The 24,512-nt window shown below is 36.5% G+C and overlaps 5 protein-coding genes across 5 annotated transcripts; all 5 read right to left on the reverse strand.

Moving 5' to 3' along the window:
- Positions 1–5,594: 5,594 nt before the first annotated feature.
- LOC108354732 (UDP-glucuronosyltransferase 1-6-like) lies at positions 5,595–7,397 on the reverse strand. Its single transcript, XM_017605909.1, has 3 exons — positions 6,691–7,397; positions 6,463–6,634; positions 5,595–6,356 (listed from the first exon to the last, which is right to left on the reverse strand). The coding sequence occupies exons 1-3, from the start codon at positions 7,395–7,397 to the stop codon at positions 5,595–5,597; spliced, it is 1,641 nt and encodes a 546-aa protein (XP_017461398.1).
- A 1,930-nt stretch (positions 7,398–9,327) lies between these two features.
- Positions 9,328–11,682, reverse strand: LOC108355087 (UDP-glucuronosyltransferase 1-6-like). Its single transcript, XM_017606262.1, has 3 exons — positions 10,970–11,682; positions 10,729–10,900; positions 9,328–10,137 (listed from the first exon to the last, which is right to left on the reverse strand). The coding sequence occupies exons 1-3, from the start codon at positions 11,674–11,676 to the stop codon at positions 9,385–9,387; spliced, it is 1,632 nt and encodes a 543-aa protein (XP_017461751.1). The 5' UTR covers positions 11,677–11,682; the 3' UTR covers positions 9,328–9,384.
- A 3,113-nt stretch (positions 11,683–14,795) lies between these two features.
- LOC108355097 (UDP-glucuronosyltransferase 2A2-like) lies at positions 14,796–16,579 on the reverse strand. The gene is made up of 3 exons (XM_017606272.1): positions 15,831–16,579; positions 15,603–15,774; positions 14,796–15,528 (listed from the first exon to the last, which is right to left on the reverse strand). The coding sequence occupies exons 1-3, from the start codon at positions 16,544–16,546 to the stop codon at positions 14,797–14,799; spliced, it is 1,620 nt and encodes a 539-aa protein (XP_017461761.1). The 5' UTR covers positions 16,547–16,579; the 3' UTR covers position 14,796.
- A 2,037-nt stretch (positions 16,580–18,616) lies between these two features.
- LOC108354743 (UDP-glucuronosyltransferase 1-6-like) lies at positions 18,617–20,487 on the reverse strand. The gene is made up of 3 exons (XM_017605919.1): positions 19,775–20,487; positions 19,522–19,693; positions 18,617–19,351 (listed from the first exon to the last, which is right to left on the reverse strand). Exons 1-3 carry the CDS (start codon positions 20,485–20,487, stop codon positions 18,617–18,619), a joined length of 1,620 nt encoding a protein of 539 aa, XP_017461408.1.
- A 1,252-nt stretch (positions 20,488–21,739) lies between these two features.
- LOC108354753 (UDP-glucuronosyltransferase 1-6-like) lies at positions 21,740–24,137 on the reverse strand. The gene is made up of 3 exons (XM_017605930.1): positions 23,428–24,137; positions 22,577–22,748; positions 21,740–22,499 (listed from the first exon to the last, which is right to left on the reverse strand). The coding sequence occupies exons 1-3, from the start codon at positions 24,135–24,137 to the stop codon at positions 21,756–21,758; spliced, it is 1,626 nt and encodes a 541-aa protein (XP_017461419.1). The 3' UTR covers positions 21,740–21,755.
- Positions 24,138–24,512: the final 375 nt, after the last annotated feature.

The raw sequence follows: 24,512 nt of genomic DNA on the forward strand, positions 1-24,512 counted from the left end.
ATATTTGATTACTTGTAATTACAGTGATACTATTTACCATAACATTATTTTGAGCTGTCTAAACTATTTTCTCACAAATTCTATACATTTTCTTTTATATAAGTGTACATTTTTTTCTTTTTTGGTATCTTCATTTAACATATTAAATCTTTTAAAGCCTTTATAGAATACATTATTCTGTGTTGACGCTTTGCCATGCTTCTGTAGTCTTAAGTCAGTTGCGTTTCTTAATGTATATGGCTGCACTCCTCCAACGTAGATGACCTTCTCCGATATGTAGTCCAGCATTTTACCACTAGTAGTCAGATATACAAACATAAGCGTATTGAGCTCCAATCTTTGCCGCACGTTCAACCATTTTAAGACATCCAGCACATGACGGACTGATGTGTACTTGTTGCATCTCAATATTATTCGCATAGCTTTATTCTGAAGCTTTTGCATTCTGTCGATTTGCGCATTATTACAACATGAAAGTAGTATTATTGAACAATATTCGAAATGAGGCTTTAATATCGTATTGTATATTCTAATTGCATTTAGCACTGATAAGTTTTTTCGAATTCTTCAGATGGCTTAGGGTCTGATTATGCATACTTCGCACAACCATTTGTACCAGTGCACTAAAAGTGTAACTTAAGCAAAATCTAAACTCAACAGATCGCTAAGTTTTTAAAAGTTCTGCTAATTTCTGGGTAATTGAAAGTTGACAGTTTGAAGTTTATGCGAAGTTGTGCGAAGTTATGCGAAGTATGCATAATCAGACCATTACTTAAGTAGAGATTGTTGATTAACTTCCACAATTCATTTCCTGATCATAGTGTGGCGAATAGAGAACGTTAACTACAGAGAAGCTGCAATCAAGGCGAATTTATACAAGGTGGTGTTGATGGCGAATTTAGATTTTCGCCGAGGTACGTCTTAATGTCAAAATAATTGGGGTGTTCACAGTTCGTTCCAAATAGTGTCTCAAAATGTAGACGTCTACATTTTAAGACGTTTTCTAACCGTAAAATCTGTGGTGTTGTTGTTTCCAATACAAAATTGGAAAACGACGCCGTCTACATTTTGTCACACTCAAAGGTATGTTTTTTACGCGTCTACATTTTGCAACCTCGCAGCAGGGTTGCATTATGGCAATACTAATCACATTTTTTTTATTTATTGGGCACGTTTTTTGTTTTTCGCATTTAATTTGAATGCAATTTCTGATGAAAAGAAACAAATCAAGGAAAAGAAATAACAAATATTAGGAATTAAGTTAAATAATTACAATTTTTCAGAAACAAAATCGAAAGGCGATATATAAAAAATGCACGCAAAGAGGAAATGTCTGGCAACACCAGCAAAGTTTTGAGACGATTTTGCGACGACTGGTAGAAAGGGGTGCTCACAGTTTGATGCTTAAGATGTCTCAAAATGTAGACGTCTACATTTTCAGACATAATTTGGAACGAACTGTGAACACCCCAAATGTGTTTGTTGTAAAATGAATTCGCCTTGTTTACAACAAATACATCATTTTGACATTTAGTAGTACCGCGGCGAAAATTTAATTCGCCATCAACACCACCTTGTATAAATTCGCCTTGAGCTGCAATGCTCGATTTTCTGATATTTTGTAATAGAGCAGAAACGCTCTAGAAGTTCACCACCTTACATTTTTAACATAGATTGCTCTAGAAGTCCACTACTTTTTAACAGCGCGAGCGCAGAGAGATAGTTAGTAATAATTAAATAGTCTGTTCCTTTGAACCTCGGACTAAAACCTGTGGAACTGTCAAACTACAATTTTACTCTCTCAAGTGAGAGTAAAAGAAGAACAGATGCAGAAGGGCACGGGAACGCAAAAGCACTATTTCCTGTAAAAACGTCAGTCGGTTTGTTTACATGTCATTGGTACAACACTGATTTGGCTGAAATATCACTAAATAATTATTAAAATCTATACATATTCAAATATTTCGTGGTTTACTTCCATTTTTTTTAACAAATATAAGGTTCTTTGCTTACACCGCTTTCTATTTTTGTTTGCACATGTAAATCAGCTGATCGTGTGACACTTTTCATGAACTTACAGGAAAAAAAACTCCGGACTAAATCCTGTAACTTCTGACTAGGAACAGTTGCTCAGTTACTCTCTCAAATGTGTTCCCACTTACAGGTTTTATGTCAATAGGAACGACTTCCTGTAAGTTCTGACTAAATCCTGTAAACCGGACTGCTATTGGAACAGACTAATAAATTTACAAAGATTTTGTAAACCATATTTTAGTCGACAATTAGTAAACTCTTCCTTAAAAATATTATAAACACGCAAAAAGAGAAATGCATAAAAATGTTTGTACATACATACTTACATACATATACATATGTAGATGCATTTTTATGTATGCACATATGCAAATAAACAAATTCCGCACGCGGTTAAATTTTTTTTTTGTTATTTTAATCAAAACCACTTAAGTCAAACTTTATACAGAACTGTGTTTGAATCTTTTTATGGTACCGAAGACGTGCTTACGTATGAAAAAAATTAAAAATCATCCGTGGATATATGTAAATATATTTTTATAAACGCTTTGAAGTATAGAAATTTTTTAATATTAAAAAATAAATAAAATAATTTTTTGTATTTATATAAATGGTGTACGAGGCACATTGACCCACCTGTACAAAAATCGTGGTGCGTCATGGACAAAAATTTTACTATTTCGGACCGAAAAATGTGAAAACGAGCTAAGTTGCCACGTTACATTTGTGAACTTCCGATAAAACCACATATCTTTGTGGTTTTAGAAGTTTTGATTTTATTAAACAGCAAGTAATGTATTTCCCTGCAGAAAACGTACACCTTTATTTAATGTTTATTAAAATTACACCTTAAAATACTAGTCATGACTTTTAAGTTAAGGCGTGCGAGTAAACGTGTTAGATGACTGGGTATGATGCTGCAGGGCGTATACGTTACATACGCAACTACCTTTTTTTTAGTATACTAGAGTTCGCCCAGCGGTTGAAATTCAACCGATAAAATTAGGGATTGTTTATGTGAGTTGAATGAGCTGAAAAAACATTAGTTGGAATGGGTTAAGTGGAGGGGAGTTTAGCTTAGCACTTAGCATACCATTAAACCATAAAATTAGATTAAATAACATAACATATGAAGCATAACACACCACAATATAACATCGCACAATCTTCAGTTGTATTTCCTTTTTATCCCTATCCCTTTCTTCCTCTCTATCTAAATCTTATTTATTTTGGTTTACTTTATGCCGAATGATGTTGCCTTTGATGCCTCATCAAGTGATATCATTTCATGTAGTGAAATTGGGTGTGGTGAGTTGCGGTGTGATGGAATTGGGTGTGGGAGTTACGGTGTGGTGAATTTAGGTGTGGTGAGTTAAGGTGTGGTGAGAAAGTTGAGGTGTGGTGAATTAAGGTGTGGTGGATCAAGGTATGGTGAGTTGAGGTGTGGAGAGTTAAGGTGTGGTGAGAAAGTTGAGGTGTGATGAATTAAGATGTGGTGGATTTAGGTGTGGGGGTTAAGGTGTGGTGAGTTGAGGTGTGGTGAATTGGGTGTGGTGAATTTAGGTGTGGGGAGTTAAGGTGTGGTGAATTAATGTGTGGTGAGCTCAGGTGGAGTAAGTTTTTAAGCGGATGTGAGATGAGTTGAGGTAAGTTAAGTTAAGTTAAGGGGTTATGATCTTTATCCTTATCTTCGATCTTCATCTTCATCTTCATCTTCATCTTCATCTTCATCTTCATCTTCATCTTCATCTTCATCTTCATCTTCATCTTCATCTTCATCTTCGTCTTCATTTTCTTCCTCGTCTTGGTCTTCATCTTCTTTTTCATCTTTATCTTTTCCTTTATCCTGATCTAAATATGTCCGTTATTTTCTTCATTTACATATTCACCCCACCATTGTTATTGGGTTAGGTATTTAAATTTTCCTTCTCTTTGTGTTTATATTTAGGTTTCTTTACTTTTATTTAAATTTCTTTATTTATCCCTTTCTTCTTCTCCATACTCAACTTTACCTTCTTCCTTTTTTGAGTCTAATCTATTCATGTACATACATACATACATCTTATTCCTAAACTGCTGCTTCCCTGCAAAAATCGCGACTACTCCATGCATGCATGTAAAGAGTACTCCCGAAGGACCAAGGAGTACTCCAAAATTAACCACAATTCATATAAAAAATATGGTCCAATTAACATTGCGATGTCCTAGGGCAGGACCATGTACTCAATCTCTGCATTACATCAGAGTAGCACAAAACTACTCCAACAAACTCCAATGACATTGTTGTTATATTTTTTCATTTGTACACGATTTTGTTCTTCACTTCACAGGTGCTTTTTTTGAAATTAATAAAAACCAAAAACAAAAATTAAAAATTGCATGTTGCCTCTGACGACATTCGAACCCGAACATGCTGGGAGCTAAGAACTAACAGCCAGCATCTCTACACGTTCAGCTACAGCAAATGCAAATGTGCTTTCAAATGCTGAACTTCAATCACATTTCGTTAAAACACGAGCAGTGATCGGGTAACAATAAGCTGGTGCTATAGCATGCCAGAGGAACACTTTTGTAAGTACTCCAATATACCACACATAGACTACATGGTCCAACGATTTTTGCAGGGTTAGCACGTTTTTTTAATTCACTATCAATATTAAAGCATACATTTAGGAGGCATTTCCGCCCCAACCATGTACATGTATGGTACTTGTATTGGTGTGACTTTTGAATTGATTTTTTCGCTCTATTTTAAACTAATTTGAAATTTTAAAAATTGCCTGCACATCAGCATCAAAATACCTTTCTAATGATATATAATTGTTTATACCTTAGAAGTATAGTTTAGCCGTAAAAGGGGTGTAAACGAAACATGATTGCCTATTTATATAATTGATACCATGATAAAAACATTACAAGGTAAATTCATTCTCTCAATTCGTCGGCCATGACTTTTTTCTGACGCTTGCCAGCATTTTAAAATCATATAAAATTGAAAATAAAAAAATTAAATTCCCTGCAAACCAAAGTTCCCGAAATCTTAACGAAATCTTTAGGAGTATCTGATTTCTGTAACGATTTTTTTCCGAATCTTCAAAGAAAATTATATGAAGTGGTTGACACGAACTCGTAAAGAAATTTCTGTACAAAAAATAAAGAAAATTCTGAAAAAAGTCTGCAAGAAATTCTTCACATAGCAGCATTATTTTCATTTCTTTACCGATTTTCTTCCGAAATTTCGTAAAAGAATGGAAGTGTGGAAGTGACTCTCTATGGTTTTACCTTGTTATGTTTTTATCGTGGTATATCTTTTTTAATGGCGATTTCGTTTTTCCAAAAATTGCTGCCTTCTCATCGCCTTCTTCTTAGTGTTTGTGCGTAGAGGGCAAAGAGAAGATTGCATTCTTCGGTAGAAACGAAATAGGCATACGTTTTCATTTAAATACAATTTCGCGATAGAGTCTTGTTCTTTATTCAAAACTGAAGATAATGCATTTTCTAAGATAGGCATAGCAAAAAAGAGTTGCTCATATAGATACATACATATACCTACTTCTACACTATTCTTTCTTTGATTTCTTTGATTTTCTTGGCTTCACTGTCTTAAATTTTCCTATCGCTAAACGAATTAATTTTCGCAACCCTTTAAACGCCCACTTCAGCACCTTCCAGATCGCGTAGAGCGCCACAATAATCGTTAGGAAGACATCTAAGCTGCTGGACTGCAGGAAATTCATGCGCACCAAGGGGCTTTGCATGTGAGCGGCCCCACGATGCCGCAGCACATATTCCACCCAGTAGATAACGTTTTCCCTGGCGCTCAAGGGACGATCGCGATAAAGTTTCGAAAACGCCTGTACATTATTCCGATAAACTGGATTATTCAGCACCTCCGTAATGGCCTCCCGGAAAGGTTCTTCTTTCAAATTTAAAATATCCACCTGCAAACCATAACCGGAGGAGACAATTTTGTCGGCATTTGCCGGCTGCTCGGCAAATACTGGCATTGCAACCATAGGTACGCCGTTGTATATGGACTCCACCATGCCTCCTTTGCCGGCGTGTGTGATGAAAAGTTTGAGGTTAGGATGGGCGAGGATGTCGTCTTGTGGCAGCCATTTTTGGTAGAGTATATTCGAGGCATTGCCCGGTGTATTTGATAAATCCTCCCATTTCCAAATCACATTTTGTTTGAGCGAGGAAAGTACTTTGTAGATGATTTGCACTGTAGCCGGTTGTACGTTGGAAGCCTTCATAATGGAACCCAAACTAAAGAGTTTGGCACCATTTGGTTTAGAGGCATTCAGAAAGTCTGAAAGTGTCTAAAGAATAAGTAGGTTTTGAAAATCAGTTGATCTTTCTGAGTTTCTATTATGAAATCTGAAAAATATTTATCTATATATGTATATTAATGTGATATTTGTTTACCTTTGGCAATGGGTCCGGCTTATCTTTGATTTGTATGCCGCCGATTTCAACAATTCCTGGCACCAGCGGTCGTATAGGCCCCTCACTAAAATGACTGTTGCAAAATATTAGCGAAACATTTTCTCTCATCTGGTGGTATGTACGAAGCGTGGTATCGCCTGCGGCCAGTTCCCTAGAAGTTTTTTTTTAGAAAATAATTGCTTTCAACGCTGTTCTGTTTTCACTTACTTGTAGCGTGCCTCCAGTCTAATGTCCATGCCCGTAATAAACAAACGTAGTGCCGCATTGGCGAAAATATTTAAGAGACGTGAGCTAAAGCTCGGCACCTCTCCATTTTTTTGAGTCATAAAGTAGCTTGGCACATAAGACACCTCGTGTGGAACACCCACTAATTCATTAATCATCTCCGTGGGTTGTCCCGTCCAACTGAGTATCATCGGGCAATTTAGTTTGGCCGGAACAATCCATTGAAAGTTGTTCATGAAGTAGCCCATAATGACCAAATCATAATTGGTTTCGTAGATCTCTTGCAATCGTTCATTCTTGAGTACATCCAGTTGTATAGTAAACATTACAGTATCGGCAGTTATCACTCTCGTCAACATTTTCCACATACTTTTCTTTTTCGTACCCAAGCCGGACAATTCTTCATTAAATTTTCGTTGAAGCGCCTCCGACGGTTCAATTATAATATTGTGTATCTTTTCATGATTCACCTTTGACTTTTGCCCGGTGACGACAGTGACATTGTGACCCCGCTCTGCCAGTGTTTTCATAATCGACATGTGCACGATTAAATGAGAAGGGCTGGGGCTGAGAAAAACACCCAGTATATTTGCACTGTGCACTGGCTGGACGCCTGTCGATATAGCCATAAATGTTATTGCCGCGATAGCGATCAGTTTGCTAATATCTGCCGCACGCCAAAACTTCATTTTTCGTCGATTTTACAAAATAAACTGAATCAAAAACTATGATCAAATGGGTTTTTTTTTATTTTATGCCATCGACTGATAACGATAGTGACGGGGATCATAAAAGTTGTTGCCTGGTAAATTCAGATAAACCGGCAACTCAGTAAAGGCGGTTAATACTTGGATCACATTTTATTGGATTCAACAGATTATTTTAACATTGGCCAAAAAATTCCGATGGTACTCTGACTTAATTGTAATTTGGTACCTGTAGCATTTTTGCTTAGAAATATAAAGAAATCAGCAAAAATCGCATAGATTGGCAACAGTCCCGCTCACTACACTACGGAGCGGAAATGATAAATGTTATCCGATATTAACGAATTGCGGTTTGCGTCTCAGTTTTAATCAGAAAAAGTTTAAATCTGAAAGATGGTCAAAATCGGCCACCATCCATAAAAATCCATTTATAATTGAAAAAACGAAACGAAAAAACTAAGGTTAATGACGTTTCCTTTACTACAAACAATTTTGGCCGTTCATTGCCCTCTCATTTGTACATATTAGGCAATATTTTTCACCTCACCCCACCCCACCTCATCACACTTCAACTTGCCGAATGCTATGCTTAATGTGACCAACCGTACTTCTTGCGGAGGTACAGTACTTCTTTTTTCGCTCTTACACTTCACTCAAATGTACTTCATTCATTCATTGAGATTTTTTGTACTTCAAGAGGAAGATTCTGTAACCAGTTAGCGACAATTTTCGGATCACTATCGCACTTTTTGACGCTTGATATAAATGTACACGTGGGTTCTGCGTTAAAATGCTATGGATGGCGTAGCCGGAGTTCTAATGCACAAGCACTTTTGTATACCCTGTGACATTCTGAACCCCGCTTCTCCGGCAAGACAGAAAGGAGAATTCTACTTAGTAAGGGTTATATTTAATCCCCAAGCGCGGCCGAAGGCAGAAGCAAGCGCAACAGGTGGTGAACCTAACAAAGTGAATATTTTCAATGGCTCGGAAGAAGCTGTTATTGCATTAACTGGATTAAGAACCTGTTATTTAGGCATAGGTTCAACTTGTGGTTCAACAAATCAACTAGAATCTGACATATGTAGATGCGTCCATAGTTACTATGCCCGATAGCTCCACACATCTTTGTGAAATCATTTCCATAGCGCGCTCTTACTCCGCTGCTATAATTCCTTAAAAATATGTTAAATCAAACAATTTTACTATAAATAAGCTCTTCATGAGTGTTTTTCTAGTTCCTTTCCACTTTGTTTTCCTTCATACAGCTGTCTTCGAAAAACAACTGATAGCTGGCAATGCTGCACGGATTCTCACAAGGCTGCATGTGGATTTTTCTTTTTTCGTTCATTACGAATTACGAAAATACGGGTTCTGGAATAATGGTGTTGTTTCGTGAGTACATATATCGATTCTTTCGTTTGTTTTGATTTTTTTTTTTTTGCTTTTGTTACAAAATAATCAGCCGTGCTCCCATTTTCGGAATCGCAAATATTTTGCAAAATTACTTTCTTCAATATTCGCAAATCGGGAAATTTTTGCGGTTTCAAATCGGCTTCCCCTGAAGAGGTTTTCCCATTTGAGGTTCAATACGGTTGCTCCTTAACGTTGGTGCAAAATTGCTCACGAGGCGTCGCGAAGCACGCCGGGTATTGGCTGGTATAATATACATACATATATACTTAGTTGGGTGGATATGACTTATCGAAAAGTTGGCAAGCCTAATCAAAGATATTTTCAAACTAAAGCTTTCATGAATCTCTTTCGATTGACACCCCTATCTTAATATTTCAGAAAACTTGTTAACAAAATTCGAATCTTTAAACAGGTCGAAATCCTTCTCAAAAGTATTTTCAAACTAAAATCTTTTTAAATACATATATGTAATATATGAGTTTGAACGACTGCGCGAACACGATTTTATTCAAAAATGCGTATATGTACATACATATATATTTATTCTTCTACATTATTCTTTTTTTGATTTCTTCGACTGCTTCGGCTTTAATTTTCCTATCGTTAAACAAATTAATTTACGTAGCCCTTTAAGCGCCCACTTCAGCAACTTCCAGATCGCGTAGAGCGCCACAATAATCGTTAGGAAGATGTCTAAGCTGCTGGACTGCAGGAAATTCATGCGCACCAAGGGGCTTTGCATGTGAGCGGCCCCACGATGCCGCAGCACATATTCCACCCAGTAGAGAACGTTTTCCCTGGCACTCAAGGGGCGATCGCGATAAAGTTTCGAAAATGACCGTACATTATTCCGATAAACTGGATTATTCAGCACCTCCGTAATGGCCTCCCGGAAAGGTTCTTCTTTCAAATTTAAAATATCCACCTGTAAACCATAACCGGAGGAGAAAATTTTTTCGGCATTTGCCGGCTGCTCGGCAAATACTGGCATTGCAACCATAGGTACGCCGTTGTATATGGACTCCACCATGCCTCCTTTGCCGGCGTGTGTGATGAAAAGTTTGATATTAGGGTGGGCGAGGATGTCGTCTTGTGGTAACCATTTTTGGTAGAGTATATTCGAGGCATTGCCCGGTGTATTTGATAAATCCTCCCATTTCCAAATCACATTTTGTTTGAGCGAGGAAAGTACTTTGTAGATGATTTGCACTGTAGCCGGTTGTACGTTGGAACCCTTCATATTGGAACCCAAACTAAAGAGTACGGCACCATTTGGTTTAGAGGCATTCAGAAAGTCTGCAAGGTTCTGAGAAATAAACAGGTTTTGAAAATCAATTGGTCTATTGGAGTTTTTTTTTTTCAATGAAGTGAAATTTTAAAGTATTAGGTGCAATCCCGTATTCCTCGGACTAAAACTAGTAAAACCATCAAAACAAAAAAATTCGCGCAGAGCGAGAGAGTAACACTGAAAACTACGGGATCGCTTTCTAGTAAAAAATTGTAGCTTCTGACAACTTCAACATAACCTTAAAATCTCGGTTGTAAATTTTTGCTTATTTTGTATGTAAACACATTCAGCTCACACATGTAAATAACCAAAAATACTTGCAAATTCTACAGAATGCACTTAAACCAGTAATTAAATACTTTTCAACATGCATTAGCAGAGTGCACTTTCTTTTGTTTACAATTTGATTGTCAAACACGCTACAGCTGATCGTTTGACACATTTACCGAAATTTACCAGCAAAAAATATTCGGACTGAAACGGGTAACTTCTGACAGAGAGAGGCCTTTATTTACTCTCTTGTTTGTCCTCTCATTGTCAGAGAACCGACTTATGCTGACTATTTTTGACTAGTTCGGACTCGTACGGGATCGCAACTATTATTTTTACCTTTGGCAATGGGTCCGGTTTGTCTTTGATTTGTATGCCACCGATCTCAACAATTCCTGGCACTAACGGCCGTATCGGCCCCTCACTAAAATGGCTATTGCAAAAGATTAACGAAACATTTTCTTTCATCTGGGAATATGTACGGATATTGGTATCGCCGGCAGCCAGTTCTCTGCAAGTTTCAAAAACAAAAGAAATGTTTTTTACCAATTCAACGCACCGCAATGCTGATTTCACCTACTTGTAGCGCGCCGCCAAACTAATATCCAATATCGATGTGAATAAACGAAATGCTGTGCTGCCAAAAAGATTAAACAGACGTGAGCTGAAGTTCATAACCTCTCCTTTTTTGTACGGCATAAATACATTCGGTACATAAGATGCCTCGTGCGGTACACCCACTAATTCATTAATCATCTCCATCGGCTGTCCCGTCCAACTGAGTATCATCGGGCAATTTAGTTTGGCCGGAACAATCCATTGAAAGTTGTTCATGAAGTAGCCCATAATGACCAAATCATAATTGGTTTCGTAGATCTCTTGCAATCGTTCATTCTTGAGTACATCCAGTTGTATAGTAAACATTACAGTATCGGCAGTTATCACTCTCGTCAACATTTCCAGCATACTTTGTTTTTTCGCACCCAAGCCGGCCAATTCTTCATTCATTTCACGTTGAAGCGCCTCCGCCGGCTTAATTATAATATTGTGTATCTTTTCATGATTCACCTTCGGCTTTTGCCCGGTGACGACAGTGACATTGTGACCCCGCTCTGCCAGTGTTTTCATAATCGACATGTGTACGATTAAATGAGAAGGGCTGGGACTCAGGAAAACACCCAGTATATTTGCACTGTGCGCTGGCTGGACACCTGTCGATATAGCCATAAATGCAATTGTCGCGATAGCGATCAGTTGGCTAGCATTCGCCGCGCAGCAACACTTCATTTTTCGTTGATTTTACAAAACAAACTGAAACAGTCACTATGATCCGACAGTTTTTTATTTTATGGCATCGATTGTATATGCTATGCACATAAGTATGCACTTCATTCATAATGACGATGATAAGAAAAGTTTTGTTGGTGTAATGAATGCAAATACCTAGATATACATATAGCAAACTAAACACCTGTGTGTGCATGTATGTACATGTATTTCTAATCAAATACATGTGTATGCATGTTCAATGGCTTTGTTGGTAATTGCACAATTTTGTGTGAAATTGGCTAGAAATTTTCTTTGGGGCCACAATTAAACAAAGTCATGCGTCGACTGTCTGTTTGCCTCTTATCAGTTCGTCTAATTCATATAGATTTTGTAGATATAAATAGTAGATAGGTGTAGCTGGTGGTATTACTCTAGAATGCATCTACATACATATATGTACATATGTATTCAAGTTTAGACCCTGCAAGTTACTGAGGCGGCTGTATCATGAGTAGCATCTATACACTGTACATACATACATATATATATCTATTTAGTTAAATAGATATACATACATATGTTTAAATCAAATGAGTATTCGAAACAAAACGACTCAAAAAATTCACGTTGGGTGAGATACCCAAACAGTTAAGTTTATCAAGTTCAAGGTCAATAAATTCTCGGTCGCTAGTTTCATATGTATGTATGATACATACATATGTATGTAGAAAGAAAATAAATTTATTGTTTTGAACTTTTTTTTTTTATCAGAGAAACAGCGTTGTGCCGTTCAGTTAAAGTAGCCTAAATCGGGATAATCCCTTTTCCCTTTAAACTAACATTCATCGGGTTCCCAAACAATGTTTTAACCTTTATCTAGCCATAGGTGTTGTTCAAGATTCCCTTTTAATAGAACCTTAATAAAAATATGAATATTTTCCAGGGAAACTGATTATTTTTTTTAATTCAAAGTCAAACCTTCTAAAGCAATGCTGGCCATTTCATAGGCACGCGTGCCAAAACTTTTAAAAGCTTTCTGTACAATTAATTTGTGTAGGCCTGACACAAAATAAAAGCTTTCGCTGGCCAACACTGTTGTAAAGTCACTTAAACTTCTTTAATTGAACGGCACAGTTATGTACATTAAGCCGTATCACGACATATGAATGAAAAAAAGTTTAGCGTGTTTCAGGTTTAAACACTTATATCGAGAGAAAATTTTGGGTGTAAACAAATTTTTTTTATAAGCAGCCGCTAAACTGCTAGATCGCGGTTTTTGCTATAACTTTTTTATTTTTTATCCGATTTTTAAAATCTTTATGTCGGTGAGAGGGTCTCGCTCAGCACTATAATTGGCCATTAAACAGTTTTGGCTTTCAAAACCGTTTTAATTTATACCTTTTTGGAAGTACTATCCCTAGATTTTTAACCGACCGAAAAAAAGGAGGAGGTTATCAATTCGTTGGAATATTTTGTTTTTTCTTTTATGTATGTTACCGCATAAAGGTATACCCACACCTATGCGATTCTGTCCGACAAAATTTAAATAAATATTCAAATAAAACTGACGCACGATAAACTTTCTTCGTGATACGCCTTAATGTACATACAGTTATATGCATATCGTAGTTTTGCTGTAAGAGTGTCTTTTCCAAAAGTTTTTTTTTTTGCATTAAGCAATCAGAAATGAATGTTGTGTAAAAAGTTAATAGCAGCATCGATTAAGAATAGCTCAACAGAAGAAAATGTGTATTGTTATTTAAAATGGGAGCGTATATAAACTGTAGGCTTTAAAGCAGTTTTTCTTGAGTTATGATACTCTTGCAGCAACGGTACGATATGGATGTAATGATCATAAGCGAAAAGCATATTGCAAATAAAAATCACTCAAAGTCCAAGCGTACATAAGTAAGCTTTATGGTGAACAGTCAATTAAAAAGTAAATAATAAAAAAGTATATGCACATACATACATACATATTTGCATAGTAAATGCATATTTATAAATTCGCATTCACCATCTGTATGAATGGGTAAGCCTTTAGGTTCCCTGCAGGAAACAGCTTGCACAAATGAAATACACCCGGAGGTTTGCTAGTGCCTGCCGAGAGGCGACCGCTATTAGAAGAAAACTTTTTTTTTTTGATGTTGGGTTGAATATTTACCCAATATTTATATTCAAACTAGCTTCTTAGCAACAGCTTGGTTTTTAATCAATTTTTAGGAAGTGGGTGGAGGCCACGGTGGTGTAGTGACAACATCAAGGCGCACGCCACAAATCGGAGGAGAAGCTCGGCCAAATACTAAAAAAATATGTAAGCGCCAATCTATTAGGAAATGGGCGTACTTTAATAGTCTCCAGCATATGTTCAAATAACTATTTATAACACAATAAAAATAATTTACAACTACTTTACACTGCCTGAAATTAACTTTTTTCAAAAATCGGCTTCCACCGATTGATAAGGAGTTCCACTAGCTTTTATATAAAAGAAATAAATTTAAAATCTCCACTGTACGGCATTAAGGTTAAATTAGTGGTGACATACCATACCGCCAAAACCATAACCATTGCCATTAACCGTAACCACATTAACTATTTATCGCCGATTATAGATATCATAAATATAAACAGCTGATTTTTTCTAGTCAACAATGTCGGTGTTGCCAGACGCGGAACCAGACGCGGTAAATGTGTAATATCGTAGGATATTTGCGCAGAACTTCTTTCACTATCACTAAATTAACACCAAATTCTTAAAACTCAATAGCAGATCATAATAAAATATGTGCATCAAATTAAAAGTACTCACTTGTACTTTCTGTATGATATATATGAAAAAATACGAAATTTTTTTTTTCGTTTTCTAGTATTTTTGGATGCAAAATTTAAAAAAGCATATAAATTATGAACATCAACTGATAGATAAATTAATTGTTTTTATTTCGATATCATTAGTTTTTGAACCGGTTATGTAGTTCATAAGGTGTTTTAATTTAATAAATTTTTTTTTTGTTAATTTTCCATACTTTGTTCATTTGTATTACAATAAAAATGTAAGTAAGATATTGCTTATCATAAATACAAGTATACACTAGTACTTAGATTTTAAAGCTAAATAAATTCCACAACTCGCATTTACTCGTCCTTCGATTTTGACCTGTTCGCTGCACGACAACGTTTCCACAAATATCCCGCCACTAATAGAAGCAATTTGAAAACACCGAAAAGTGTACCCAAAATGAGCAAATACACATCTAAATTGGCACTTTGAATGTAGTTCATTTTCACCAAAGGACTCTGTAAGTGTGCAGCGCCTCGATGTCGTATCACATATTCCGTCCAATAGACTACACTTTCCTTGGCGCTCAACGGTCGATCGCGATACAGCCTGGAGAACGTTTTCACTTTATTTGCGTAGCTGGGATTCGTGAGCACCTCGGAGATCGCATTTCGAAATATTGGCTCGGTGATTTCCAATTTATCCACTTCCACGCCATATCCTTCCGACACAATTTTCTTTGAGTTTGTAGGTTGGTCTGCGAACATTGGTATCGTAACCATGGGTACACCATGATATAACGCCTCCACCATACCACCCTTACCGGCGTGTGTGATGAACAATCTGATATTAGGGTGAGCGAGTATATCATCTTGTGGCAGCCAATTTTGGTAGAGTATATTCGAGGCATTGCCCGGTGTATTCGCTAAATCTCCCCACTTCCAAATCACATTTTGTTTGAGCGAAGAAAGTACCTTATAAATGATCTGAAACGCTTCGGCTTTGACATACGACTCTTTAACGTTTGTGCCCAAACTAAAGAGAATGGCGCCATTTTGTTGTGAAGCATCAAGGAAGTCTGCAATGTTCTGCAATTACAATAGAACACAAAACTCATTTAAGTGCTTTCAAAAAAAAAGAGAATTTGATTAAAATTTTTTACTTTAGGCAGTGCATCCGGCTTGTCTTTGACTTGTATGCCACCAATTAGCACCGTTGCTGGCGCCAGTGGCCTTATTGGTCCCTCACTGTAATGGCTGTTGCAAAACAGAAGCGAGACGTTTCTTTTCATGTCTTCGAACGGTGGTAAACTTGAATCCATTTCTACGAGTTTGCTGGAAAAAATAGATGAATATGATTTAAGCAATCAATTTCGGATGGCTTAACATACTTATAATATCCTTTCATAGAATAATCCAAAGCAAATGAAGATATCCTTAAAGTTGTTGTTAGAAAGAAATTTTGCAAACGTTTTTTAAAATTCCAAACTTCTCCGGTGGCCAATGGATTCATCATTGTGGGAACATAGGAAATTTCATGTGGATTTCCTACAAAATGATCCACATAATTCATGGGTTGTTGCACCCAGGTCATTATTATGGGGCATTTGAATTTAGCGCCAACTGCCACCTGGAAATCATTAAATACGTAGCCCAGTATGGCCACATCGAACTTGTTGTCATTATTTTCATAGAGTGCGGTAAATCGTCTATCCACAAACGCCTCGAATTGCATATCAATAGCCGTTCTACTGGCGTTCAACAATCTTGCCATGTTTTGTATAAAATTTGTTTTAACGCTCGATGATAATTCTGCTATTGCTGCATCAAACTTTGCTTGGCGTTGCTCCGTTGGAGCAATTAGGACATTTGTTATATTTTCGTGATAAGTCTTTGGTTTGTATAAGGTAACGACTGTAACGTTGTGTCCTTGTTCGGCAAGTGCCTTGACCACTGCCATATGAATGACCAGATGGGACGGGCTGGGACTTAGGAAGACACCCAAAATATTCGAGCCATTCGCTGGCTGAACAAGAACAAGTGACGATATGGCAATTAATGTCACATTTACGAGAAAAACAACCGCGAACACCCCGAAACGTGCCATATTTCGCTGATTTTAGTTAGTGTACTGATGGAATTGCCAAAAGGTATTTGATATTTTTATTAGCTTCGAAAATTTCCTCTTATCGTATCTTATCGATAGTTTTTGTAGTGTTACGTACTCATAAGTAAGAATAATTTCGGCACTATAAATAAATATACATACATATGTACTACATAAGCATACATACATACATATCGTCGGTGATACTGCAAAACGTTTTATGTCACTTATTACCTCTGGCGCTTAATTGATCTGTCATCTGTGTCTGATCACTTCTGGCAATTGTTTATCTTCATCAGCCAAAGGTAGATAGTTTTGTCATTCGTTTATTAGGGTGTAATAATTTTCAGCAGATGCATTCCGGTGCAAGTAAGAGACCATCTAGGTGGGAAGGTTACTAATAGACATAGACCGTTTTGCAGTAACCACCGACGATACATATACAATACAATATACATACATATATTTTATTGCCATGTTCTTAAAAAGTGTATTATCACAAAACACAAAAAAACTATTTAGTAACTTATTTTAATCAGAAGGAGAAGGTACTGTGCTTTTTGCAACAAATTACAATAAAATACGGAAGGTAAATATATAGAACGATGTGTGTGTGTGTCTATGTACATTAGGGTGGTCCCTAAAAATCAATTGAAACATTTTTTTAGGTCTCACCCTCTCAATCGGTAATACCACTGTCACAGATATTACATACATATGTATATCTGAACTTTACCCCCGTGTGCGACACGCCTCAACCGCCCCCAATCGGGACCAAAATTTATATGTGATATCTGTGAAAAAATTAGCTTCCTTAATTTAAGGACCACCCTAGTAAATATACATACATAACACTTATACAATTGTATATCTTCGTGTACGTACATATGCACAGAGAGCATATATGTACATATGTATATTAAGTTTGCCTTCACCTATGCCAAAAACATTTTCCAACTGGATTAGTTGTTTTGAAGCTATTTATTAATTTATATACAACTAGGCATAAGTTTAACCTACCCAGCAGGAAATGTATGTAACTATAAGCTAACTTTAAGTTGATTAGAAAGGAGCTAAAACTCACTTTCTTTGTGGATGGTTACCTCTGCATTTGATGTAACTAACTATTTTTGGACATAAAATATCAATAAAAAAAGCAGAATATTTTATTTATTTTTATTTGTTATTTATTTATTTTATTACATTTCATATTTGTGTACATATTCTGCTGTAGGTGGTTCTATATTATAACTCCGTCAGATATAACTTCAAAATGATAATATGAGATTTCGATCTTCTTTTTATTTGTCCTCAACTCTAAAAAGTGTTTGCGAAGTGCAGGATATATAAATAGAGACGCGTTTAAAGAAAACAATCTCTTGCATTACTCCTGCATTACTTGTCAATTACTTTCAAGTAAGCTTTTTGTAGCTAACTACAAATTATATACTATTTTATAGAAATCCCGCAAAAAAGCTAACTACAATTGGGTTATTTTTTTATCAATTGATACTTTTTTTCTGCTGGGTAATTTCCTAAAAAAAATATTACTTTCGGTAAAAAACTCCGTTTTGCTACATAAATATTCAAATTTGTTTTTTTATTTTTAGCATTATAAATATGCACAAAACTAAACGATAACAAGTTTTCGCGTGTTTTTTTGCGAATTCATTTCAGCATCATCGATGTACAATGCCAGTAACGCTAACCACTGAGCTATGCGCTTCATAGCTAGTAGGTTGAATAAGGAAATGGATTAGCGACAAAAGTTTACGGGCTGTAGATCAGTGGTTAGCGTTGTTGGCTTTGCACATCGATGATGCGGGTTCTATTGCTGCTGAAATCTGTAAAAATAAGTCTGATGGGGAGATGTGGTGATCTTCGAAATAGCAGCTATAACTTCTATCGCTTAAACTTTGTCGTATTTTCCCATTTATCCTAACAAACAAATCGTGGCATAAAGCTAAAAAAAAACATTGCTTTAAAATACATATTTGGTTTATGAAATTTACAGTATCCGAACTATAATTTCGAGCTGCATATATTGGAGGTGATAAATTAATTTTAGTTTCACTTCTCTTTCGGCTTTTTTGCTATCTTCTCATCAAATACCTTACTCCACAAATATCTCCACGCTAAATGGAGCAATTTGAAAACAACGAAAAGTGTAGCCAAAATGAGCAAATACACATCTAAATTGGCACTTTGAATGTAGTTCATTTTCACCAAAGGACTCTGCATATGCGCAGCACCACGATGTCGTATCACATATTCCGTCCAATAGACTACACTTCGCCTGGCGCTCATCGGACGGTCGCGATATAGCCTCGAGAACGCTTTCACTTTATTTGCGTAGCTGGGATTCGTGAGCACCTCAGAGATCGCATTTCGAAATGCTCTCTCAGTCAGTTGGTCAAAATCCACTTCCACACCAAACCCTTCCAACACAATTTTCTTTGAGTTTGTAGGTTGGTCTGCAAATATTGGAATCGCAACCATCGGTACACCATGAAAGGTAGACTCCGCAATGCCACCTGCTCCGGCGTGTGTGATGAATAGCCTTAAGTTAGGTTGAGCGAGTATATCATCTTGTGGCAGCCATTTTTGGTAGAGTATATTCGAGGCATTGCCCGGTGTATTCGCTAAATTCTCCCATTTCCAAATCACATTTTGTTTGAGCGAAGAAAGTACCTTGTAAATGATTTGCAAAATTTCGGGTTTGATATGTGAGTCTTTAATGTTGGAGCCCAAACTGAAGAGAATGGCGCCATTCTTTTGCGAAGCAGCAAGAAAGTTTGCAATGTTCTGGAATGTAAAATTAAAAAAAACGAGAGTTAGTTTTGGTGTATTCGAAATACGTGTGGGGTATATTTTTAAACTAAAAAAAAAGACCAGTCTCTGACTGTACAGTTTATATAAGACATGCTCTCCCCCAGTTTTCAATATTTTGCAAGTCTTTTAGCTTAATTTTTCACCTTTGGAAGTGCGTCTGGTTTTTCTTTGATCTGTATGCCTCCTATCAGCACGGTTGCTGGTGTGAGTGGTCTTATAGGTCCTTCACTGTAATGGCTGTTGCAAAACACAAGCGAAACATTTCTTTTCATAGCTTCGAATGTTGGCAAATTTGGCTCCACTGCCGTGAGTTTACTGTAGTAGATCGGAAAACAAAAATTATATTCGGGCTTTAAATTTTTTTTTTTTTTTTCAAATCCAAATCTTTTTATTCACCTATAATATCCACTCATCAAATGATCAATAATAAGCGTTACTCCTTTTAAAATGGTGCCAAAAAGATAATTTTCCAAACGTTTGCCGAAATTCCACGCCTCTCCGGTTGCCTTGGCGTTCATCAACGTGGTTACATATGAAATCTCTCGGGGATTTCCTACCAAAGCATTTACGCCTTCCATAGGCTGTTGCACCCAACTCACTATGATGGGACAATTGAATTTCGCCCCAACCGCCAGCTGGTAGTAGTTGAGGGCATACCCCAATATGGCTACATCGAACTGGTTGTCTCTATTTTCATAGAGTGCGGTAAATCGTTTGTCTACATAAGCTTCAAATTGCATATCGATTTTCACTCGATTCGTTGTTAACAACACTACTAAGCCATGTAAAATATTTGATTTGCCATTTGAAAGTTCGGCCACCCAGGATTCATATTTTGCTTGGTCGGTCTCCGTCGGTGGAATTAGGATGTTTGTTATATTTTCGTGATATATTTTCGGTTTGAGTAAAGTAACCACTGTAACGTTGTGTCCCTTTTCGGCCAGCGCTTTCACAACAGACATGTGAACGATCAGGTGAGAAGGGCTGGGACTGAGAAAGACCCCTAATATATTCGCACTACTTGCTGGCTGAACAAAGCTTGCGACGAATATCGCAACGAATGCAACGCTAACAAGAAGAACTCTGCCGCACGCACCAAAACACTGCATACTTATGTCGCTGATTTCAAGTTGTCTACTGTGAAATCTTCAAAATATTTTGGTGGTTTTATTCGGTGCGCATCTTATCGTAAGTCCATGCTTAACTGTATAAGCATTTTATAACGAAATATGCAGGTCAACATCCCTGTAGATAAAAGTTCTAATCTAATTCGTTTTAGGTGCATTAAAAAATAACGACTTTGTATAACAGGGACAGTAGTCCATTTCAATACAATTAATGTAATATATCTTATAATTACCTTTAATTAATTATTTCTATACTAATAAGGATTAATATGTAATCTATTCCAGCTGAAATTATTTTTCTAAACAAATCTATTTTTCTTCGAAATTGTTACAAGCATTAGAAATCATAAATAATGAAGATGATTAAGTTTTAAATGACGTGGTAAAGTATACAAGGGTAAGTTAATATTTTTTAATTCATCTTTTATTATCTGTTTCAGAAAGCAACACCGAATTTAGCAATTGGCGCATTTTGCCTAGTAATTAAATTTTTCTGGTTTTTAGCCTGAAGTATAAGGAGTTTTACCCACCGTGAGGCACAATTTTTTATATACATAGAGTTTAAGTTTGCCAATTTTTGTATAACTCGGCTTGCCTGTCTATGCTTTTCAAAGCTTTTTGAGGTTGGGCTTGTACGGAGGGGGTGTGCGTAAAAATAAACCCATTACAGCCATTTTAAGATCGGAGCTATAAGCGTTTTTGAGGCTTGGTTTGTATGGGAAGTATGTACGCGTTAAAGTAAATCGAATTTGCTAATTTCTTGTATGTTTACTTACTCTGTTACTGTAAATATACGGACGAACTTTCGGCGTCCTTATTCCATTTGACTGTCTTTTAAACGAAAGCCATACATAATTTTGATAGTTTTATTGCATTTCCTTCATTTCTGACTAACTGTAAGCGTTATCCGAACGCGAAAAATTTAAAAGCAAATATCTGGTCTAACCGGTTTTTTTTCCGAATTTAAAAATTAAGAAACTATTTTTTTTTGGCAAGTAAATACCTATTTCGAATATCTCGAAAAACGGTTTTGGAAACAATTCGAATAATCGAACACACTAATAATAAGTTCATGCACCTATAGCCATAATAGCTGCACCAAAAGCAATTAAAAAGATATTTACATATCTCGTATCATAATCACAGAATAATCTTCATTTTTATTTACATATACAAATATCTAAATTACATTTATCTTAGTAGGTACTTAGTCATGTATGCATGTATGTACATACTGAAGTAATGTTTATTTATTCTCTCTTCGACTTTTGCACTTCAGAATGTTCATATCCAAATAAATTAAATTTCTTCACATATCTCCACGCTAGCTGGAGCAACTTCAAAATAATGAAAAGTGCGCCAATTAAGAGCAAATATACATCCAAATTTGCGCTTTGAATGTAATTCATTTTCACCAATGGACTCTGTAAGTGTGCAGCGCCACGATGTCGTATCACATATTCCGTCCAATAGACTACACTTTCCTTGGCGCTCAACGGTCGATCGCGATATAGCCTGGAGAACGCTTTCACTTTATTTACGTAGCTGGGATTTGTGAGCACCTCAGAGATGGCATTTCGAAATATACGCTCGGTGAGTTTCTTTATGTCCAACTGTATACCATAGCCGGCTTGTACCATTCTTTGCGCATTGCCGGGCTGATCAACAAACAGCGGCAATGCAACCATCGGCACGCCATGGTATGTAGCCTCTGCAATGCCACCCTTGCCGGCATGCGTAATGAATAGTCTGAGATTAGGGTGAGCGAGTATATCATCTTGTGGCAGCCATTTTTGGTAGAGTATATTCGAAGCATTGCCCGGTGTATGCGCCAAGTTCTCCCATTTCCAAATCACATTTTGTTTGAGCGAGGAAAGTACTTTGTAAATAATTTGTAAAGTTTCGGGTTTGACATGCGAGTCTGTAATGTAGGAGCCCAAACTGAAGAGAATTGCGCCGTGTTCCTGCGAGGCAGAAAGCAATTTTGCAAGATCCTGAAATTTTGCATAAAAAGTCAGTTATTAAAGTGTTTTTGTTTTTTATTTTTACTTTTTTTTCTATGACTATTCACTTTGGCGAGTGGATCTGGTTTCTCCTTGATTTGTATGCCACCAATGAGAATCGTTGCAGGTGTGAGTGGTCTTATTGGGCCCTCACTGTAATGGCTGTTGCAAAACATAATTGAAATGTTTCTCTTCATAAATTCATATGAGGGTAGAGTGGGATCTGCGGCAACGAATTTACTGAAATAAAATTAAAAAAAGAAAATTCAAGAAATTAATATAAATATTTTTTTCTCTTTTTATTAATAACTAGCAAATGCGCGCCCGCGGTGATATTTGGTCCCCAATACGTGCCCATAAGTCCAAAAATAAATTTTCGATTTTGGGGTTTTATTCTTTTGGGTTGGCTAAAATAATGCTTCAGCTATCGAAAGCCATCGAAGACGGGTCCCGACTTTTGCACCTGCTTGCATGATCAGTGTGAAGGTGATAGTTGAAGCAGCAAAAATGTAATGCTAAAGTTTAAGGGAACGCCAAAAGCCGAAAAAGGGCCGATCGATTCTAATTTTGTAAAATGGGTTTTCTTTCTTCTACTGGTAAATTTTATATAATGTATTATTTAAAAATTTTTTTACTATGTTCAACAGATTAGTATTTAGTGATAATTCAAGTGATTTTTTTTGTACCCAAACAATATTGAAAGTTTTTCTGAAAATAATTTTTTTTAAATATTTTTTTTTTTTTTTATCAACCACGTGTAGACCATATTGAATTCAATAGTATTTTTACTCAATAATTTTAAATACAAACTCAAAAAACCGATAGTAGTCAATACAACGTAAATTTAGGCTTCAGATTAAAATTTAGCGAATTAATATATAATGACCCGTAATTTTCCATTAAAGAACCTAAAACTCACTTATAGTGTGTTTCCGTTGTTAGATCTAGCATCAATCTAATTCCTTTTAAAACGGTGGTCAGAAAAAAATTTCGAACACGCGTTGGAAAATTCATGACTTCTCCCACTTTCATGGAAATCTCCATTGTCGGCAAATACGAGAGCTCTGTTGGATTGCCCATCAGATCGTCAACTATCTCCATAGGCTGGTTCATCCAACTTACTATGATCGGACAGTTGAATTTTGCGCCAACCACCAACTTGAAATCATTCATGAAGAAACCCAATATGGCCACATCGAATTTATTGTCTTTGTTTTCATAGAGTTCGACAAATCGTTTGTCCAGTAAGGCATCGAACTGCATATCCATCAACACCCGATTGGAAGTCAATTGACTTCCAAACAGTTCAATAACAGTCGTTTTGCTATTGGCCAAACGTGCCACCGCTGCTTGATAACTCGGCAGATGCTTCTCCAAAGGTGGTATAATAATGTTGGTTATATTTTTATGATTCACTTTGGGTTTGAACAAACTAACAACGGTCACATTGTGTCCCTTTTCGGCTAGCGCTTTAACCACCGACATATGCACGATCAGATGCGAGGGATAAGGACTGAGAAAGACCCCCAAAATATTCGAACCATCTGCTGGTTTCACTACGAATGAAGATATCACAATTAATGCTACGCTAACTAACAGTAAACTGCTGATTGCACTGAAATGCGCCATGGCTGGTGGAATTTGCATTAACTACTGGCTGAAGTATTCAAATCGGAGACTAATATATACATACTAGGGGTCTTCATCAAAAGTGATAAACTCTTGATAAACTTGATAAAGTGATAAGTTTATCATTTTGATAAATGAACTGTCAAACGTTGTATGGAAATCTATTTACCCAAAGTTTATCGCTTTATCAAACGACGTTGGTGGATAAATGTATAAATTTCAGCAAAAATCAACCCTCAACAGGTTGCCAGGTAGTCGCTTTTGCTACGAACACATAAAAGCAAATGAACACAATGGACGAGGTAAGAATGAAATGTAACTAGCCATATAAGTTAAATAATAAATAGTTTTATGCAGTTAAATATTTACCAAGGT

Source organism: Rhagoletis zephyria, unplaced genomic scaffold, assembly GCF_001687245.7.
Source record: "Rhagoletis zephyria isolate East Lansing unplaced genomic scaffold, Rhagoletis_zephyria_1.1 Rzeph_scaffold_00159, whole genome shotgun sequence".
Lineage (NCBI taxonomy): Eukaryota > Metazoa > Arthropoda > Insecta > Diptera > Tephritidae > Rhagoletis > Rhagoletis zephyria.

Bases quoted from the DNA above. Each gene is read 5' to 3' on its own strand.
- LOC108354732 (XM_017605909.1), bottom strand. From the start codon at position 7,397: ATGAAGTTTTGGCGTGCGGCAGATATTAGCAAACTGATCGCTATCGCG. The intron at 6,635-6,690 runs GTAAGTGAAAAC...AAAAACTTCTAG, and splicing joins AGACTGGAGGCACGCTACAA to GGAACTGGCCGCAGGCGATA. The intron at 6,357-6,462 runs GTAAACAAATAT...CTTATTCTTTAG, and splicing joins AGCCGGACCCATTGCCAAAG to ACACTTTCAGACTTTCTGAA.
- LOC108354753 (XM_017605930.1), bottom strand. From the start codon at position 24,137: ATGGCGCATTTCAGTGCAATCAGCAGTTTACTGTTAGTTAGCGTAGCA. The intron at 22,749-23,427 runs GTGAGTTTTAGG...ATTTTATTTCAG, and splicing joins ACAACGGAAACACACTATAA to TAAATTCGTTGCCGCAGATC. The intron at 22,500-22,576 runs GTGAATAGTCAT...GCAAAATTTCAG, and splicing joins AACCAGATCCACTCGCCAAA to GATCTTGCAAAATTGCTTTC.
- LOC108355097 (XM_017606272.1), bottom strand. From the start codon at position 16,546: ATGGCACGTTTCGGGGTGTTCGCGGTTGTTTTTCTCGTAAATGTGACA. The intron at 15,775-15,830 runs GTATGTTAAGCC...TATTTTTTCCAG, and splicing joins TCTATGAAAGGATATTATAA to CAAACTCGTAGAAATGGATT. The intron at 15,529-15,602 runs GTAAAAAATTTT...TTGTAATTGCAG, and splicing joins AGCCGGATGCACTGCCTAAA to AACATTGCAGACTTCCTTGA.
- LOC108355087 (XM_017606262.1), bottom strand. From the start codon at position 11,676: ATGAAGTGTTGCTGCGCGGCGAATGCTAGCCAACTGATCGCTATCGCG. The intron at 10,901-10,969 runs GTAGGTGAAATC...TGAAACTTGCAG, and splicing joins AGTTTGGCGGCGCGCTACAA to AGAACTGGCTGCCGGCGATA. The intron at 10,138-10,728 runs GTAAAAATAATA...TTTATTTCTCAG, and splicing joins AACCGGACCCATTGCCAAAG to AACCTTGCAGACTTTCTGAA.
- LOC108354743 (XM_017605919.1), bottom strand. From the start codon at position 20,487: ATGCAGTGTTTTGGTGCGTGCGGCAGAGTTCTTCTTGTTAGCGTTGCA. The intron at 19,694-19,774 runs GTGAATAAAAAG...GATCTACTACAG, and splicing joins TTGATGAGTGGATATTATAG to TAAACTCACGGCAGTGGAGC. The intron at 19,352-19,521 runs GTGAAAAATTAA...TTTACATTCCAG, and splicing joins AACCAGACGCACTTCCAAAG to AACATTGCAAACTTTCTTGC.